The sequence below is a fragment of the Microcaecilia unicolor genome, chromosome 12, assembly GCF_901765095.1.
Source record: "Microcaecilia unicolor chromosome 12, aMicUni1.1, whole genome shotgun sequence".
Taxonomy (NCBI): domain Eukaryota; kingdom Metazoa; phylum Chordata; class Amphibia; order Gymnophiona; family Siphonopidae; genus Microcaecilia; species Microcaecilia unicolor.
In genome coordinates this window covers 73433323-73451995 of record NC_044042.1, presented here as the reverse complement: position 1 = coordinate 73451995, position 18673 = coordinate 73433323, and the positions used below count along the sequence as shown (strand labels likewise).

At 44.9% G+C, this 18673-nt stretch overlaps 1 protein-coding gene across 2 annotated transcripts in view; it reads left to right on the top strand.

Moving 5' to 3' along the window:
• The first annotated feature begins 543 nt into the window (after positions 1–543).
• LOC115481331 (keratin, type I cytoskeletal 47 kDa-like) overlaps positions 544–18673 on the top strand; it is a 64900-nt gene continuing 46770 nt past the window's right edge. The window contains exons 1-8 of one of the 2 annotated variants that reach the window (XM_030220386.1): positions 545–1168; positions 1519–1601; positions 2313–2469; positions 2867–3028; positions 3131–3256; positions 5181–5398; positions 9673–9755; positions 13147–13431. In XM_030220386.1, the coding sequence (XP_030076246.1) occupies positions 608–1168; positions 1519–1601; positions 2313–2469; positions 2867–3028; positions 3131–3256; positions 5181–5398; positions 9673–9755; positions 13147–13247 (1491 nt within the window). In that variant the 5' untranslated portion in view covers positions 545–607 and the 3' untranslated portion in view covers positions 13248–13431. Of the gene's footprint in view, positions 1169–1518; positions 1602–2312; positions 2470–2866; positions 3029–3130; positions 3257–5180; positions 5399–9672; positions 9756–13146; positions 13432–18673 lie in introns of those variants that run through there. The other variant, XM_030220387.1, reaches the window with a different exon arrangement.

Here is an 18673-nt window from a genome sequence, read left to right as displayed (position 1 = left end):
TCAATGAAAAGCTTATAAACTACAATCTATATTGATTTGAGTTTGGGAGGTATGCAATGTTCACTGAGGACTACATGCATGTACAAAGATTATTGAAGAAATTTGCAGTATTTTCTTACAAGTGTTATGTGAAGGGAAATATATCTATTATAAGTGTCTTTTTATTCAAACATATTTATTTTTCTTCTAAAGAATTCTTTCTGCACACCGCAACTACTGACATACAGAGAATGGGTGGGTAAATGTAAAGAAGCTGTTTGGACAGAATGAAAGTTAAAAGATGGGTAAAAATATTTCTAATTATGATTGATTGATGAAAAGACATTATCATTAAAGTTAACACCACTCCACCCATCATTTTAATGTACAATGTTGAACAGCCCACGGGCACCTTTCAAAAGAAATGGACCGATTCACAAAGGTTAACTATAAATTAATGATAATTAATTCAGGTAGGAGTAAGGTTAATTTGGTACCAAGAAATAATGCTGTAGTTTGAGATACGCCCACTTAATTTTGTATAAAAGGATCAGATTTATCAGCCTTTTCAGTCCCTCGCTTCAGTTTCTTTACTTTTCCTGAAAGGGCTGCATTTCTACTTGCCGCCATGGCTTCTCAAACCTACTCATCCAGACAGAGTAGCTCAGTTAGAATTGGTGGAGGGAGTGCTGGAGCACAATATGCTGGTAGCCAAAGTGGTGGATATGGGGCTCAGCAAAGTTTTGGTGGTGGCCAAATTGGTGGCTTTGGAGGTAGCCAAGTTGGTGGGTTTGGAGGTGGCCAAGGATTTGGCTTTGGTGATGGCTTTGGAAGTGGCCAAGGTAGTGGCTTTGGAGGTGGCCAAGGTGGTGGATTTGGAGGTGGCCAAGGTGGTGGATTTGGAGGTGGCCAAGGTGGTGGCTTTGGTGGTAGCTTTGGGGGTGCTCAGGGTGGTGGCTTTGGAGGAGGTGAAAGTCTTCTTTCTGGAAGTGAGAAAGAGACTATGCAAAATCTCAATGACCGTCTGGCTGCCTACTTGGAGAAAGTACATTCCTTAGAACAGGCAAATACTGAGCTGGAGCAAAGAATCAAGGAATGGTATGACAAGCACCGTCCAGGAGGGACCACTGGTGGACCAGGTCGTGACTACAGCAAATATTATCAGATGATTGAAGACCTGAGAAATCAGGTAAAAAAGCTTTCTGAAATGTCAGCTTGAGAATTATCTGTATTTTATTTTATAACTTACCACATCTAGATAAATTATTTAGGGTGATATTTAAGGCATTACTTGAATCAGCAAATTACTGTCCTTTTCTGTAGCTTATCTAGTATCAGGCAGGGATAATATTTTCATGTATGAATCTAAACCATAATAATATGAATGTATTTAATAGGAAATACAGAACTTTTTCTTATCATTTTGCTTTGCATCGACTAAAAAAATATATATCATTACATGTTCATTTTTCACAAATATATTGATTTTCCCAATTGTAAAATCCAGTAGAACTTGCAAGCTATCCTTGTGTGTTACAGATCATTGCAGCCACCATAGACAACGCCAAGGTCATTCTACAGATTGACAATGCCAGGCTGGCAGCTGATGACTTCAAGCTGAAGTAAGTTTCATGATCTACTTATAATGGTAAATTGTTATGTGTTAAACATTAGCTAAAGAGCAATCGAAGAGAGGGTCCAAAATTACACAAAGTCAAGCAACAAAGAAAAGCACAGAAGGGCCTCAAGATCTGGAACAATGGTACAATCTTTAATAAGAGAGAACCCAACACGGGCCTTGTTTCAGCGCTCAAATGCGCCTGCCTCAGGGGTCAAACTGCAGTAGGTCTTCACAAGTCTTTTTCACCGACTGTACCAGAATCCGTATGATCACTGTCACTGTTCTTTTTGGTGGTTCTTCTAGAAGAATGGTGACAGTGATCATACGGATTCTGGTACAGTCGGCGAAAAAACTTGTGAAGACCTACTGCAGTTTGACCCCTGAGGCAGGAGTGTTTCAGCGCCAAAACACGGCCCGTGTCGGGTTCTCTCTTATTAAAGATTGTACCATTGTTCCAGTTCTTGAGGCCCTTTTGTGCTTTTAAACATTAGCTAAACTGTGGTTTCTATTAGGCTACAGTTCAGAAAAGGATATTATGGATGTACCATTTTTACTGTTGTTTTCAACATTCTATACATGTTTTCCTCAAACTCCCCTAGAAAATGAAAATAGCTCAAAATCATTTTATGAAATTTTATTAACAAGTAGCACATATAGGACAGAAAGCATGTTTGTGAAAGTTAACTAAAACTAAACTGCCCTGAATTATTAGATATGAGAATGAACTGGCCTTGCGCCACAGTGTTGAAGCTGACATCAATGGCCTGCGCAGAGTCATGGATGAGCTGACACTGTCCAAATCTGATTTTGAGTCACAACTAGAAAGTCTGACTGAAGAATATGCCATGCTCAAGAAGAACCATGACGAGGTGAGAGGAGTCTCCATGCTTTGATTTCTCTTTCAACATTTACATGTTCTTATAGTTCAAGACTCTATGATAGTAATCCAAAATACTTGGAAATGGCCTAGTATTCATGTTGTGCTTCATGTTCTGATGAAGAAATACTATGCTGTTAAGACATTTCCCTAAAGCTAAGTTCATGGATAGAAAAGAATGTCCATGACTCAGAAATTCTGACAATAGCTCAGTCATCTTGGGTGCCAACCTAGGTGGCAAAAGATGTATAGCATGATTCCATATCTTTTTATATTTCAAAGCATTTCACTTTTCTTTCCAATGCATGGCAGCGTTATAGAGAAAAACTGGAAATTTACAAGAACAGAAAATATATTTTATAAGTATACTTGTATTTTCCATAACTTAGGAAGTCAAAGGTGTGCAATCAAGTGGTGTTGGCCAGCTCAATGTAGAAATGAATGCTGCTCCAGGCATTGACCTGACTAAGCTGCTCAATGACATGAGAGGACAGTATGAAACCCTTGCAGAGCAGAATCGCAAAGACGCTGAAAACAGGTTCCAAGAAGCAGTAAGTATATACATAATGGTTTTCTGTTGAAGCAATGATCGTTTTACAAACACTGGATCTTCCTAACTAACCTCTGATCTCCTTTTCATTGTTCTGTCTTAGAGCAAATCCTTGAAACAGGAAATCTCTGCAGGTGCTGAACAGGTGCACACAAGCAAGAGCGAAATCACAGATCTGAGACGAGCTCTTCAGGGCCTGGAGCTAGAGCTACAGGGTTTACTTGCCACGGTATGCAGGAGATAAATAGTCATTACTTTGATCTTTGCAGTCTAGAAATGCTTCAAATAAAATAAAAGTAGAACACGTCAGTGAGCTGAATTTGAACAGTAATTAATCACCCAGATATCATTTTCAACTGTAAAAACAACTCTGTACATGCCTTAAAGGCAACATTCCAGTTTCTTTTACAGTGAATATCCTCTATAAATAATGGTCTAAAAGCATGTTTTATCTGAAACTAAAATGGAGATCATTTTACTATGTGACCATAATTCAGAAAAGTATACACACAATTTATGTGGTGCATTATACCATTAAGAAAATGAGACAGAGAGGGGATTTTTATATGAAGTCTAAATTCAATTTTGGACGTTTTGAGAAATATGTCCAAAAATCTAGTAGCGAAAATGGTCATTTTCAAACCTGAAAAACGTCTAACTTTTTGTTTCAAAAATGGCCATTTGCTAGATGTTTTTGTGCTTAATGCATCTATCTTTTAGGAGCATTTTAAAAAAATCAGAGGGAAAAACACAGAAAAACAAGCCATTGGGATGTATGGGGTCGGGGGGGGGGGGGGCAGCATTCTTAGCAGACTGACTAGACAAACATCTCTCCACAGCAGTGGGGCACCCTAGGGGGCATTGCAATGGACTTTACATAAAAGGACCCAGGTACTCATCTCACCATTACCCCCTTATCTTGTATGTTGAGTCCTCCAATACCCACCAAAAATCTACTCTATCCAACTGTATATCACAACAATATATCTTATGCCTGCAGGTGTCAGCTATTTGTAGGTTCCTTAGGTTTTTGAAGGTTCACACTTTCCACCACAAGTGTACCAGTTAGAGTGGGATATGGGCCTGTGTCCCCTTATCTCTAGTCCACTGCACAGACCAGACCACTAGGCTACTCCAGGGACCTGCTTACTGTTCTAATGGGACTGCCTATAACTTCTGAATCTGTCATAGAGGATGATGTGTATTGTTTCTTTCACATCATTGGGGGTGGAAGGTGGCCAGTGACCACTGGGGGAATAAGGGGATTGTGCCTTAATCCCTTCAGTGGTCATTTGGTCACTTAGGGGCCCTTTTTCTAACCCACAGTAATCCTACTGCACAGGTAGCATGCCCTAAATTGAATCTATTGCTGGGATAGTACAGTAAAGGTGCCCAGCGGTAGTTCCAAAATTGGCACACCATGTGGGGCATTCCTGGCGGTAATCGGCAGCCTATCCACATTACCACCCATTGTCTGATTACTGCACGAATAAGGTGTGAGCCCTTACCACCTTCTAAAAGGCGGTGGTAAGGGCTCAGGCAGTAAATAGTCATGCACTAATTTTAATATTGGAGCACAGCCATTTACTACCCCATTTTTAAAAAGGCTTCTTTCCCGGCACGGTAAAAACTTTCAGGTGCTTAAGGTAGCACAGGCCACTTTTTACTGCGGCTTAGTAAAATGCCTCTTAGTCATGGTTGTTTTATCTTTGGCCCTAGTTGTTTTTATTTGTTTCAAAAAATAAATAGTCTACCTTTTGGTGTCACTCATGTCCCACCTAAAACATGCCCCCAACAGGTCCCCTTGAAATTTGGATGAACTGTGGAACAAAACTAACATCAGAATGTCAAAAATTGCAACTTGGCCATTTTTGAGAGAAAAACGTCCTTCTGACACCTTATGATATTTTTTTGGGACATTTTTCTCTTTTGAAAATGAGCCCCAGACTGTGGTAAAACTTTATAAAGGTGTATCGTGTTGTTTTTCTACTTTAGACTGAATCATAGATTCATGACATCACAGAGAAAAGTATATTAGCACACTGAAAACACACACTTGTTTGTAGTTTCAGTTGTGCAATTCTAATCATATTCTATGATTTCCAGACATTTCATTTTTGTCAGCTAAATAGTTGTTTTAAATCTACCCACAGAAAGCATCTCTCGAACAAACCTTGGCAGAAAGAGAAGGTCATTATTGTGTGGAGATTGCAAAAATACAGGCCACAATTTCCGCTATAGAAGAACAGCTAAGTGACATGAGAGCAGACATGGAGAACCAGTCTGCAGAGTATGAAATTCTCTTGGACATCAAGACCCGTCTGGAGATGGAAATTGAGACCTATCGCCGCCTGCTGGATGGAGAGGGAATGTAAGTAAATGATTCCACTATCAGGTACAGTCTGTCTATTTAACTCATTTCATAGATTATCTTAACGGGTAAGAAAGATCAACTTGGAAGTAAATTTCCTATTATCCTACATAAAACATCCTCTTAACGTTAAAAATATTTTTGAATATCCTTTCTACTACTGCAGTGCATAAGCATAGTTATGCAATTTATTCCGTCTTCAATAATCCAGAAGGCACAATACATCCTATTGTAGCATAGAAGTAGAATCATTAATTTTATGACTATTTCAAAAAGGTTTTTAAAAAAGCTTAATATAAAGTGAATGCAACTAGTATCTTAGGTTTTTTAATCATAAGAAGATTCAAGTGAAAATATAACAGGAGGCAGGAGAAAACAGAAAATATGGGTCCACCAGAGTTGTGATTTACTACATGACAAAGTGTGTAAGTTCTGTGTCACTGATGCATTCATCAGGTGCACTTTAGGTATAAAGTTAAGACTGGGTGATTTTAATTTCTAAGGGGCCCTTTTACTAAACAGTGATAGGGCTACCATGCGGGTAGCGTGATCCAAATTGGCACGACTGCTGGGATAGTGCGAGCACCTGGTGGTAATTCTGAAATTGGTGCACGCTTTTTCCCACAGTAGAAAATAATTTTCTCTTTTCTACTGCGGGGGGCGATCCTGGTGGTAATCGGTAGTGCGGCCATATTGGCATGCACTACATGAGTACCGTGCATGTAACATGTGAGCCCTTACCACTAGGTCAATGGGTGGCGGTAAGGGCGCAGACAGTAAATAGCCATGTGCTACTTTTAATTTTACCGCATGGCCATTTACTGCCCAATTAAAAAAGCTTTTTTCCCAGCGCGTGCCATTTTCACGAATCCACACTACCGCAGGCCACTTTTTACCAGTAAAAGGGCAACTAAGGATTTGTGTTGTCATCCCAGAAAACAACTAAAAATATCAAGAAACCTTTTCCTTATTATGTGAACGATGATGGTGTCAGATCGATGTATTCAATAACAGTTAAGCTCATGGGTATGAGGCCATCAAAAACAGAAAACTAAATTTCAGCCTGGGACATGAAATTACAAAATGATAATACAAAATTGAGTTCAAAATGTTTGTCTCTGATCATGCATTCTTAATTGTGAATATTCTAAGTCAAGGGGACCCATATACTAAGCTGCGGTAAATGGAGGCCTGTGCTAGTGGCAGTGTGTTATTTTGACACACACTGAGGCCCTCTTTTACCGCAGCGAGTAAAAGGCTGTCTTTTTTCTAGTAAAGAAATGGCCATGTGATAAATGAACCACTTGCCACATGGCCATTTTGAGGGGGAGCACTTACTGCCACCCTTTGAGGTGCTGGTAAGGGCTCCCATGCTAATCTAGCAGTAATAGGGCATTGCGTGGCACTACCCAATTACCACTGGGTAAGCACTAGCGCTACAAAAATAGCTGAGGGTGAGAACTACCACCGGGCTACCGATTGGCGTACTGCAAGCCTGTTGCCACATGCCAACCTTTTAGTAAAAAGGCCCCAAATGAGGTAACATAAAATGTACCCATTTTCTCCTGTATATAATATGTAAGCCGCATTAAGCCTGCCATGAGTGGGAAAGCGCGGGGTACAAATGTAACAAAACAAAACACACTCTCTCTCTCTCACAGTCAATGTCTTTCTCTCTCTCACTCTCACACACTATCCAGCTTATAATCGAACGAGAATAACGCCCAAGTTCCGACCTAAATCGGGAGATGGGCGTTCTTCTCACAAAAACAAATAAAGCGGTATAATCGAAAGCCGAACTTTGGACGCTTTCAACTGCACTCCGTCGCGGGTGCGGACAAAGTTGACGGGGGCGTGTCGGAGGCGTGGTGAAGGCGGAACTGGGGCGTGGTTATCGGGCGAACAGAGATGGGCGCCCTTCGCCGATAATGGAACAGTTTTGAGCTAGAATTTAGGACACTTTTCCTGGACCCTGTTTTTTTCACGAATAAGGCCCCCAAAAGTGCCCTAAATGACCAGATGACCCCCAGAGGGAGTCGGGGATGACCTCCCCTGACTCCCCAGTGGTCACTAACCCCCTCCCACCACAACAAATGATGTTTCACAACGTTTTACTTTCACCCTCAAATGTCATACCCTCCTCCCAAGCAGCAGTATGCAGGTCCCTGGAGCAGTTGTTAGGGGGTGCAGTGGACGTCAGGCAGGTGGACCCAGGCCCATCCCCCCCCTACCTGTTACAATTGTGCTGCTTAATGCTACTAGTCGTCCAACCCCCCCAAACCCACTGTACCCACATGTAGGTGCCCCCTTCACCTCTTAGGGCTATAGTAATGGTGTAGACTTGTGGGCAGTGGGTTTTGAGGGGGATTTGGGGGGCTCAACACCCAAGGGAAGGGTGCTATGCACCTGGGAGCTCTTTTACCTGTTTTTTTGGTTTTGTAAAAGTGCCCCCTAGGGTGCCCGGTTGGTGTCCTGGCATGTGAGGGGGACCAGTGCACTATGAATCCTGGCCCCTCCCACGAATAAATGTCTTGGATTTATTCGTTTTTGAGCTGGGCGATTTCATTTTCCATTATCGCTGAAAAGCAAAAACGCCCAGCTCACACCTTGACGAATAAAACATGGGCGTCTTTTTCTTTTAAAAAATACGATCCGCCCCGCCCCTTCACGGACCCGTTCTCGGAGATAAACGCCCATGGAGATAGGCGTTTCTGTTCGATTATGCCCCTCTATGTGACACATAGAGAGTGAATGTGATACAGTGTGAGACGTGGAGGGGCATAATCGAACAGAAACGCCTATCTCCATGGGCGTTTATCTCCGAGAACGGGTCCGTGAAGGGGCGGGGCGGATCGTATTTTTTAAAAGAAAAAGACGCCCATGTTTTATTCGTCAAGGTGTGAGCTGGGCGTTTTTGCTTTTCAGCGATAATGGAAAATGAAATCGCCCAGCTCAAAAACGAATAAATCCAAGACATTTATTCGTGGGAGGGGCCAGGATTCATAGTGCACTGGTCCCCCTCACATGCCAGGACACCAACCGGGCACCCTAGGGGGCACTTTTACAAAACCAAAAAAACAGGTAAAAGAGCTCCCAGGTGCATAGCACCCTTCCCTTGGGTGTTGAGCCCCCCAAATCCCCCTCAAAACCCACTGCCCACAAGTCTACACCATTACTATAGCCCTAAGAGGTGAAGGGGGGCACCTACATGTGGGTACAGTGGGTTTGGGGGGGTTGGACGACTAGTAGCATTAAGCAGCACAATTGTAACAGGTAGGGGGGGGATGGGCCTGGGTCCACCTGCCTGACGTCCACTGCACCCCCTAACAACTGCTCCAGGGACCTGCATACTGCTGCTTGGGAGGAGGGTATGACATTTGAGGGTGAAAGTAAAAAGTTGTGAAACATCATTTGTTGTGGTGGGAGGGGGTTAGTGACCACTGGGGGAGTCAGGGGAGGTCATCCCCGACTCCCTCTGGGGGTCATCTGGTCATTTAGGGCACTTTTGGGGGCCTTATTCGTGAAAAAACAGGGTCCAGGAAAAGTGTCCTAAATTCTAGCTCAAAACTGTTCCATTATCGGCGAAGGGCGCCCATCTCTGTTCGCCCGATAACCACGCCCCAGTTCCGCCTTCACCACGCCTCCGACACGCCCCCGTCAACTTTGTCCGCACCCGCGACGGAGTGCAGTTGAAAGCGTCCAAAGTTCGGCTTTCGATTATACCGCTTTATTTGTTTTTGTGAGAAGAACGCCCATCTCCCGATTTAGGTCGGAACTTGGGCGTTATTCTCGTTCGATTATAAGCTGGATAGTCACTCACACACTCTCTTGGTCTCATACACTCAGTCTCACAGAGAGTCTGTGTCTCACACACTCTCTCTCTCTCTCTCACACACACACTGTATCTGTGTGAAACACACACTCTCTCTCTCACACTGTGTCTCACGTATGCACTTGCACACACTCTCATTCTCATACACACACTCTCTCTCTCTCACAGACACACTCGCACCCAGACTCACTCTCTCTCTCACACACGCACACACTCGCACATTCACTCTCTCTCACACATACAGTCACTCTCACATACACTCTCTCAAACATACACACTCCGAGGAAAACCTTGCTAGCGCCCGTTTCATTTGTGTCAGAAACGGGCCTTTTTCACTAGTTCAAAATAAAGACACTGAGATTCCCTATTTAACTCCAAGTCTACCTTTGAATGCAATTTCCCAGCAGGTAAAATATTCATCAGTGAAATTTTCTCCTTTCAGCGGTTCTCATAGTGGCTCACAAGGCTCTTCAGGCTGGCAAGGCTCTCAAGGCTCGCATTCTTCATCCAGTTCTGCTACAAAAGGTAGTCAGCTTCTGTTCTTTATTGTGATGAGGATAGGGGAGAGTTATTTTCTTCAGATATGTATGTATTTTGGTAACAGTCAAAACTCTTTGCTACAATACCTGAAATGACACAGATGAGTATTTAGGCACAGACTTTGGCATTTTTTAAATGCCAGCTGTGACGATATTGGAATTCATACTCACTGTGAGATAACCAGGTAGGAGTGACTGATACCTGATTAACTCACAGTGACTGGGTCCTGCCCATATATTCAGTTGCACTTAACTAACTAGTGACACTTAATATCTGTTCAGACTACCTTGGCACTATCTACTTAGTTCCAATGCAGTCTAGGAGTTGATGGAGCTGAGAGTTACCCAGTTAGCAGTGATTTTCAGTCTGCTAAACCCAGAAAACGTTAGGGCAGCAAAAAGGCTGTATTAACTTTATCTGGGAAGTTATCCTGGTACCACATCTGAACTCAGACAAATGCCAGTGGCCACCCACTCTCTGAATACTCAGTACTGCTATCCAGGGACAGTCTTGTGCTGAATATCAAACATATAAATTGCGAGTGACCGTACTCACCCTCAAATGCGCAGTAGAGACGTCCCTCTCTGTCCCGCCCCCGCGTCAATACGTGATGACGGGGGCGGGACAGAGAGGAAAACTGCACAAAGGGGAGGGAGGGAACCGCCAAGGTCGCTACCGCTCCCCCCTCCCGAGGTCACCGCTACCACTCCCCCACCCGGAGTCGCCGCCGCTGCCCCCCTCCACCCGGCCCAGGCCCTCTCTTCGCTATTGAACTTACAGCGCCGAAAATGCAGCAGGCAGATCAGCTGAGCTCCCGTCGGCCTTCCTTCCCTGCCTGTGTCCCATCCTTGCCGACGTTACGTCACACGAGGGCAGGACACAGGCAGAGAAGGAAGGCCGATGGGAGCTCAGCTGATCTGCCTGCTGCGATTTCGGCACTGTAAGTTCAGTGGCGAGCAGAGGGCCCGGCCCAGGTGGAGGGGTGGCAGCGGCAACTCCGGGGGGGGGGGGGGACCGGTAGCGGTGACCTGGGGGGAGGGGCGGCTGCGACCTTGGGGGGGGGGAGGAAAGGGCAGGAGAAATGCCGGACATGGGATGTATCAGAGCTGGGAGGGGGAGGGACAGAGGGCCCTTAGAGCTGGGAGGGAGGGACAGAGGGCCTTGCAGCTGGCAGGGACGGAGGGAGGATGCTGGACATGGGAGGTCAGAAAGAGGGGGGCCTTGGAGCTGGGAGAGAGGGACAGAAGGGGGCCTTCGAGCTGGCTGGGAGGGAGGGAGGGATGGAGGGGGGCCCTTGGAGCTGGGAGGGAATGGGGCCTTGGAACTGGGAGGGAGGGCAGGGGGCCTTGGAGCTGGGGGGGAGGGACTGGGGCCTTGGAGCTGGGAGGGAGGGACGGAGGGGGGCCTTGGAGCTGGCAGGGAAGGAGGGAGGGCAGGGGGCCTTGCAGCGGCGAGGTGGGAGGGACGGGGCCTTGGAAAATCCCCATACCAATACTCACCCGTTTTAACGGGCTTAATGGCTAGTTCAAATATAAAATGCCTGCAGTGGTCAGCTTTTAAGAAATGCAGATTGTGGTGAGCTGAATATCACCTGGAATGACTCCACTATCTAGATTCCTGTCCAGATAAGGCTAGGACAGCCTTTTATTCCCTGTATTATCTTTATCAAAACAATTATCCAGATACAGGGCAATTCTATAACCAAGGTACTCACATTTACACATATGTTAGGCATCTAAATGTTTAGATCAGACTCATAGCTATGTAGCATGCAAGGAGAGCAGCTGCTCCCCCAGATGGATTTTGGATGAAACGGCGCCTACGTAGCTCAGCCCTTCACACTGGCACCTATGCAGTAGCAGTCTCTATAATGGAACCTGGGTGCCCAGAGTCTGTTACCGAATACTCATGTAACACCAGCTATAGACACCTAAATGGAGCAGGAATGCATTAACTTATAGTATTATAGTATTCTGTACGTTACCTGTGCAACTGAGAGCCCTGTCAATGTGTATGCCCCCTCCCCCCCTTGCAAATGTATGTGCTACATGCATATAAGTTACACGGGAATGAAGGAGTTTGATTCCTACTGCAGCTCCTTGTGACTCTAGGCAAGTCACTTAACCCTCTATTGCCCCTGGTACAAAATAAGTACCTGAATATATGTAAACTGCTTTAAATGTAGTTGCAAAAACCTCAGAAAGGCAGTATATCAAGTCCCATTTCCCTTTCCCTATTTGAGATTCTAGATGGAATGTTGCTACTATTGAGATTCTGTTGCTACTATTTGAGATTCTACATGGAATGTTGCTATTCCACTAGCAACATTCCATGTAGAAGCCTGCCCTTGCAGATCAGCCACGCAGGCTTCTGTTTCTGTGAGTCTGACGTCCAGCCGAAGTCCTCTTCTCCGGCGCGGCCACGTTTCTGATCTGCAAGGGCCCAGAGTCACAAGGAGCTGAAGTGGGAATCAAACTCAGTTCCCCAGGATCAAAGTCCACTGCACTAACCACTAGGCTACTCCTCCACTAGCAACATTCCATGTAGAAGCCTGCCCTTGCAGATCAGCAACGCGGCCGCGCAGGCTTCTGTTTCTGTGAGTCTGACGTCCACGTCAGCAACGGGGCCACACAGGCTTCGGTTTCTGTGAGTCTGACGTCCAGCCAAAGTCCTCTTCTCCGGCGCGGCCACGTTTCTGCAGGACGTCAGACTCACAGAAACAGAAGCCTGCGCGGCCGCATTGCTGATCTTCAAGGGCAGGCTTCTACATGGAATTTTGCTAGTGGAGGAGTAGCCTAGTGGTTAGTGCAGTGGACTTTGATCCTGGGGAACTGAGTTTGATTCCCACTTCAGCTCCGTGTGACTCTGGGCAAGTCACTTAACCCTCCATTGCCCAGGTACACAATAAAGTACCTGTATGTACCTGTGAGGCTTTTATTACCAAAAGCAGCAACCTATCAAGTTCTAAGACCACACATGTACCTAACCCAAGGGTGTCCAACCTCAGCCCTTGCCAGGTCAGGTTTTCAGAATTTCCACAATGGATATGAACGAGATCTATTTGCATTCAATGGAGGCAGTACATACAAACAGATCTCATACATGCTCATTGCGGAAATCCTGAAAACCCGACTGGATTGCGGCCCTTGAAGACTAAGGATGAACACCCCTGACCTAACCTGTGGATTTCAGTAAAACAGATGCTTTTTATGTAAAGTTGCAGTAAGAATACCTGAATTTTCTATCTCATTCAAAGTAATTGACTACTCCAGCTAGAACTGGAGGTGACAGGATAACAGGATTCTGCTCCTCAGATGCCTTTTGTAAGCATTCCTGGATTTGACACAGTACTTAAACTTCTAATTTTAATCTCCAGAACCAAATAAAACCAGAAAGATTAAGACAATCGTAGAGGACATAGTAGACGGCGTGGTTATGAAATCTACTGTACAAGAAAGAGAAGAGGCAGTGAAGTAAGAAACAGCAAGACGCAGCAGAGCTTTTTTCTATTCGCTATCCAGCCTTGGCATGGACATGGAAAACTCATGAAGACCTACAGTCCAGGGAAACATTTCTAGGCTTTAGCTTTATGGAATCAATTTTTCTTCTCCTTCTGTGCAATGGCTTGCAATGTAGTAAATAAATAGGTTATTCATCCTCATTGTTCTATTCAGTGCTTCTTACTTGTATCTATTATATTAGAGTGGCTGTTTGAACACAAGCTTCACCATAATCAGTCTACGGTATGCCACATCAACTTGCCAACAAGCCCCATGTTACCCGGGACAGTCTCAGTCAGTGTTATCCCCAGTGCAAATTATCGATTCGTAGTCCTGCCTGCCTTCGAGAAACTGGAACTGGGCCGTTCCTTTAATGACATGGGGCTTGGCTGGCAATATTATAGAGATGAAAGTTAATTACGGGGGGAGGGGTAGTGAATCAAGATGGTAAACTAAGCACCAGAAGGGAAAGTGGGTTGGAAGAGAAATTATTGCCTTTTAAAGGGGTCATAAAAATGAATGGTGTCCCTTTCATGTTCTACCATGTCCTGCTATACATCTATAGAGCCTGAAAAGAATCTTTTCAATTGTTATGCTTTGATAATTCAATATAATTTCTTCCTGAAGCAAAATGGAGTACATTTGCCTGTTCTCTGAGTCTTTCGAAGTCGGTGTATAACAATTCAGTTCTCATATGGTGCACTTTTCTGAGAACAAGTATTATTCTCTGCACAAGTCCTTCTGCCACTGAAATCTCTTGTCAGCTCTGCAACCAGAAAAGTTGATGCCAGTGCCATGCAAATCTCTATGAGATGTGTGAGTTGTGCAGCACGTGTACTCTCGTGGAGGAGACCTAGAAATAAGGCTCAAGGACAGCCATACATTGTTAGCATCAACTGTTCCAGGATGGAAACTGGCCTTCAAGGGATAGAAGAAGCAACAGGCTGGCTAGCAAACTGAAGGTACAGGCTGTCTTGGCAGCAAGGAATGACTAGTGAGTTGGTTGGTTGGTTGGTTTGTGGAAAGACAGACAGGTTACTCGGGAAGTCTGGATATCAGGTTGGGGGGTGGCACTGGCTGGCTCACTATGAGGGAATGACTACTCAGCGGCAGTCTGGCTGGTGGGAGAGACTGATAGCAGGTTGTAGGGAAGATGACTATGGGGGAAGGCTTGCACGAGAGTAGCCATCTGTGTGAGACAGTGGGCACGCAGGATTGGGAAGTAAGAGAGGCTAAATGAAAGGTGGGGGGTATGAGGGAAAGCAGAACAAGAGCAGAAATAGGCACGCCCTCGCTCCCTCAGTTTGCAATTAATTTTGCTGCATTTTTCTTGTGATGAAATCTGCAAATAATTGTGGACTTTATCAGAACACAAATTAACTATAAAGTATAGTTAAATCTTGCAGGAAAATACACGGCAGAAAATTTTCATGCAAAATTGAACTAATGCTGAAATGATTTCTCAATCTGATTTCTCAATTTGCAAATGTTTTGCAGAAAGATTCATAAGGGAAAAATGACATATGCACCCAGTGAGCTCCAAATTGGAGTTACCGCCCGGTTACCGTGTGGTCCTTGCGATCATTTCAATTTTGGCGCGTGTCTGCTACGCGTGTCTGAAAAATATTTTTTTATTTTCTGGTGCATGTAGCGGATGCACACCAAGTGGCATCTGTCGCGTGTAGGTCATTACCACCCAAACTCTTTACTGCATACGTTGGGCTGGTGGTAGCTCCATATTGGCGCGCAGTAAGCCTGCAGTGGGCTTACTGCTGCTTAGTAAAAGGGTCCCTTAGGAATCAACGACATCCCTACATTTAGCCATTGCAAAGTAGATAGGCTCAGAGGTAGGGTTTGATCAAGGGAGACAACAGTGTGCATCTCTTTGCATTTTCAAAATTATGCGCATTCTTTTGCAGGGAAAAGGTATCCACAGGAAAAGCAGGAGCAGATCTCTGCAGATGCTCTTGGCTTAGGCAATTTTCAGAAGGAAAGTCCATATGTTCCCTTTGTGCATTGATATTACAGTATGTGAAGTTATGTTTCCAGGCATCAGTCCCACAACCCTTCTAAATTAAGGATCATAGCATGCAATTGTGCTACGTTTCTTTCAACCACTGACATATATGTGACCATAGGATGGATATCAGTCACCACTGTGTTCAAATACATAGCAAAGCGGCTTTACAATTATTCTTCAACATGTTTCTAAATATGGATACTGGGAACTCCGTTTAGACAAAGGGAAGACTAAGGCCGTCTGAAAAACATCATTTAGAAATCCCATAGTATGGAAAATGGAGAATACTTCAAATCCTGAATTTTGAGATACTAAAGTGAGGACAGTATAAGTAAGCCACATTGAGCCTACAAATTGAGCCTACAAATAGGTGGGAAAATGCAGGGTACAAATGTAACAAATAAAATAAATAAATGTGAGTTTCACAGGAATATGCAAGGAACAGTGAGTCCGCAAACATCATAATGAGCTGTTGTTTAAAAACTAAACAAAGACAAAAAGATGTCAGATCATATTTCAAAAAGATCTCTGTTGAAGAACTAAATGCAGTGTTTCGAGTAAAAAGAAAATACCTAAATCTAGTTCGCTGGAGATGTAAGTGTAGGACTGTTTCCTTCTCCAAAGGAATTGAAACTCTTATAACCTGTATTTTAGCATAGGAAGGACTAATGGTGCAGCGTAAATGGTGCTCAAAAAATCCACATGGAGCCAGTGGGTGTACCGAGGGCGGGCTGGTGGGGCGGTCCGCCCCGGGTGCACGCTGCTGGAGGGGTGCAAGGAGCAGCCGCATGGCTGTCAGCTCTGCTGGTTCCCTGCTCCCTCTGATGTTACTTCCTGTTCCGGGGCAGAGGGAGTAGGGAACCAGCAGAGTTGACAGCCACACGGCTGCTCCCATCACCCGCCCAGCAGGTAAGAATGAACTGGGGGGGAGGACTTGGAGGTGATATGCCGGGGGGGGGGGAGATGCTGATGCGCGGGGGGGATGCTGATGCACAAGGGAGGTGATGTGCTGCACCTGGGGAGGGGGGTCATGCTGCACCCAGGGGGGGATGGACAATGCTGCACCCAAGGGGGGTGCGCAGCGGCGATCCGCCCAGGGTGGCAGCCGACCAAGGAACACCACTGTGTGGAGCGCTGTTCTATAAACGGCGCTCTGAGCTTAGAGCTGATTTCCACTCCAAACTTTGGTGATGAGGATTTACACCAACTGAAACCTGCCATAGATCCTGGTGCATAAGTTAGGCACAAATCCCCAGTATTCAGTAATACTGTGCACATTTTTAGAGAACTCCCCGACCTGCCCATTCACCTCTCATGGTCATGCCTCTTTTTGAGTTGCTCGCTATAAGATCTGCACACAGAACTTTACAGAATAATGCTTAGCAAGATGCAAACTCAAATCCAAAATGCTGATAATTGATTGGTAGCAGCCAATTACTGGCAGTAATTGGCTCATTAGGCAATTGGGTTACATGTGCATCTCAGGGTAGCAAGCAATTATGCACATGGAAATCTGCACATCATTCATAGATTCAGCCCCTAAAAGTGCACATTAGAACTTTTATAAAGTTAAATAAGGTCGTAAGGTTTAGTCAAACCACCAGTTCAGAAGTGGGCGTCTATATGACTCATTAACCATAATGTTAAGGAGTTGCCAGTTGTGCTACTGAATTTAAGTCGTTGGTAGTTTACCTTGAGCTCTGTGTCATAGTTAATGATTTACAGGTGCCACCAGTCAAATTGTACCAATGCTAACTATAATTTTATACCTGGAATTCATAGCACAAATATGGCATGAAGCCACTGGTGGGGCAGGTTTGAGCATTAGGAAAAGCAATTATGACAACTGATAGATGAGGACACTTCAGAGAATACCTGTGTGAGAACTTCTGTTTTTCAGGGCGTGGAATGGCGTAAGATAAAATCAGTAAGAAATGAAAAGCATGCAACAACTCCTACCCAACCTGATTTTTGGATGGTGAAATTTAATTACACTATAAAAATCCTACACACAGATATGAAGGCTGGATTCACTAAAGGCTCTTCTCCAATTCTATGTCTATGGTAAAAAAGTTGAATGGATCAGGCCCTAAGAGCCCAATGTGATAACATTGCTCTTAACACACGTAACCATAGCTGAGGTTCAGTGGCATGAATTATTGCAGAATTCTTAACTAGACCTCCTCAATTTAGGTATAAGTTTTCGCCACATTATCTGCAAAGCAGTTTGTGCATGTACTTTCTCACTGTGTTAACATTCAGGGGCCCTTTACAAAGGCATGTAGGTGCCTACACGCGTCCAACGTGAGTTAAATTGGCACTGCCACCCAGCTACCATGTGCCTCGGGCGGTAATTCCATTTTTGCACGCACTGAAAACACGCGGTAGAAAATATGTTCTATTTTCTACTGCGAGGCCCTTACGCTGCATGCTCAATGCCCGGTTAGCACGTGAGACCTTTCCGCTAAGTCAATTGGTGGCGTTAAGGTCTCAGGCCGAAAATGGACGCGTGCTGGTTTTCATTTTGCCACGCATCCATTTTCCAGCACATTAAGAAATTCCCTCTTTTTCCAGGCGCACTCAGGAAATGGACCAGCACATGTCCAAAACATGCTCCTACACCAGTGCAGGCCACTTTTGGGCCCACCTTAGTAAAAGGGCCCCTAATTTATGTATATACCTGGCATACTTAGCCACTTGCACTTACACCAGCGCCATGGCTGGTACAAGTGCAAATGCCTATTAACCGGCTGATATTCAGCCTGCGAGAGGCAGGCCAACTAAGAGCTGCGATCGGCACTGAGCCTGGATATTCAATGCCAGGTCGTTTCCGGTAAGTAATATTGAATATCCAGGATTTTTGTCCGGTTTAAATTAAACTGGCTAAGTCAATATTTAGGGGTCCTTTTACTAAAGGGTTGTCATGTGGCAACCCGGAACTACTGCCAGCCCAATGCGGCCACCACCAGCAGTTCCACCTTGAGTGCACACTATTTCCGGCGTTACAGAAAATAATTCTGTAATTTCTAGCTCACTGTTAACCCAGCAGGTTACCGTGAGATCCCTTATTCACCTCAATGGGTGGTGGTAAGTGCTCTTCCCCACATGGCCACATGGTAAGAATAATCTTACCCAGTGCTTTTTTTGTGTCAGTACGTGCTGGTACAGTGTACCAGCACCTCTTTTGTGAGGTCCAGCTCACCTGCCCGCTCCCTTCTGTTCATGCACCCGTGCTCCTCTTCCCTGCCTGCCCGTCCTCCCTCCCTCAGCTCCACAACTTTCCTTGAAATCTTTAATTTACCCAAAGTCGCAGCAAACTGGCAGTAAAAACAGCTGGCAGGCAGGCTTGCCTCCTCGTCGCTTCCCTTCCCTCTCAGCGCATC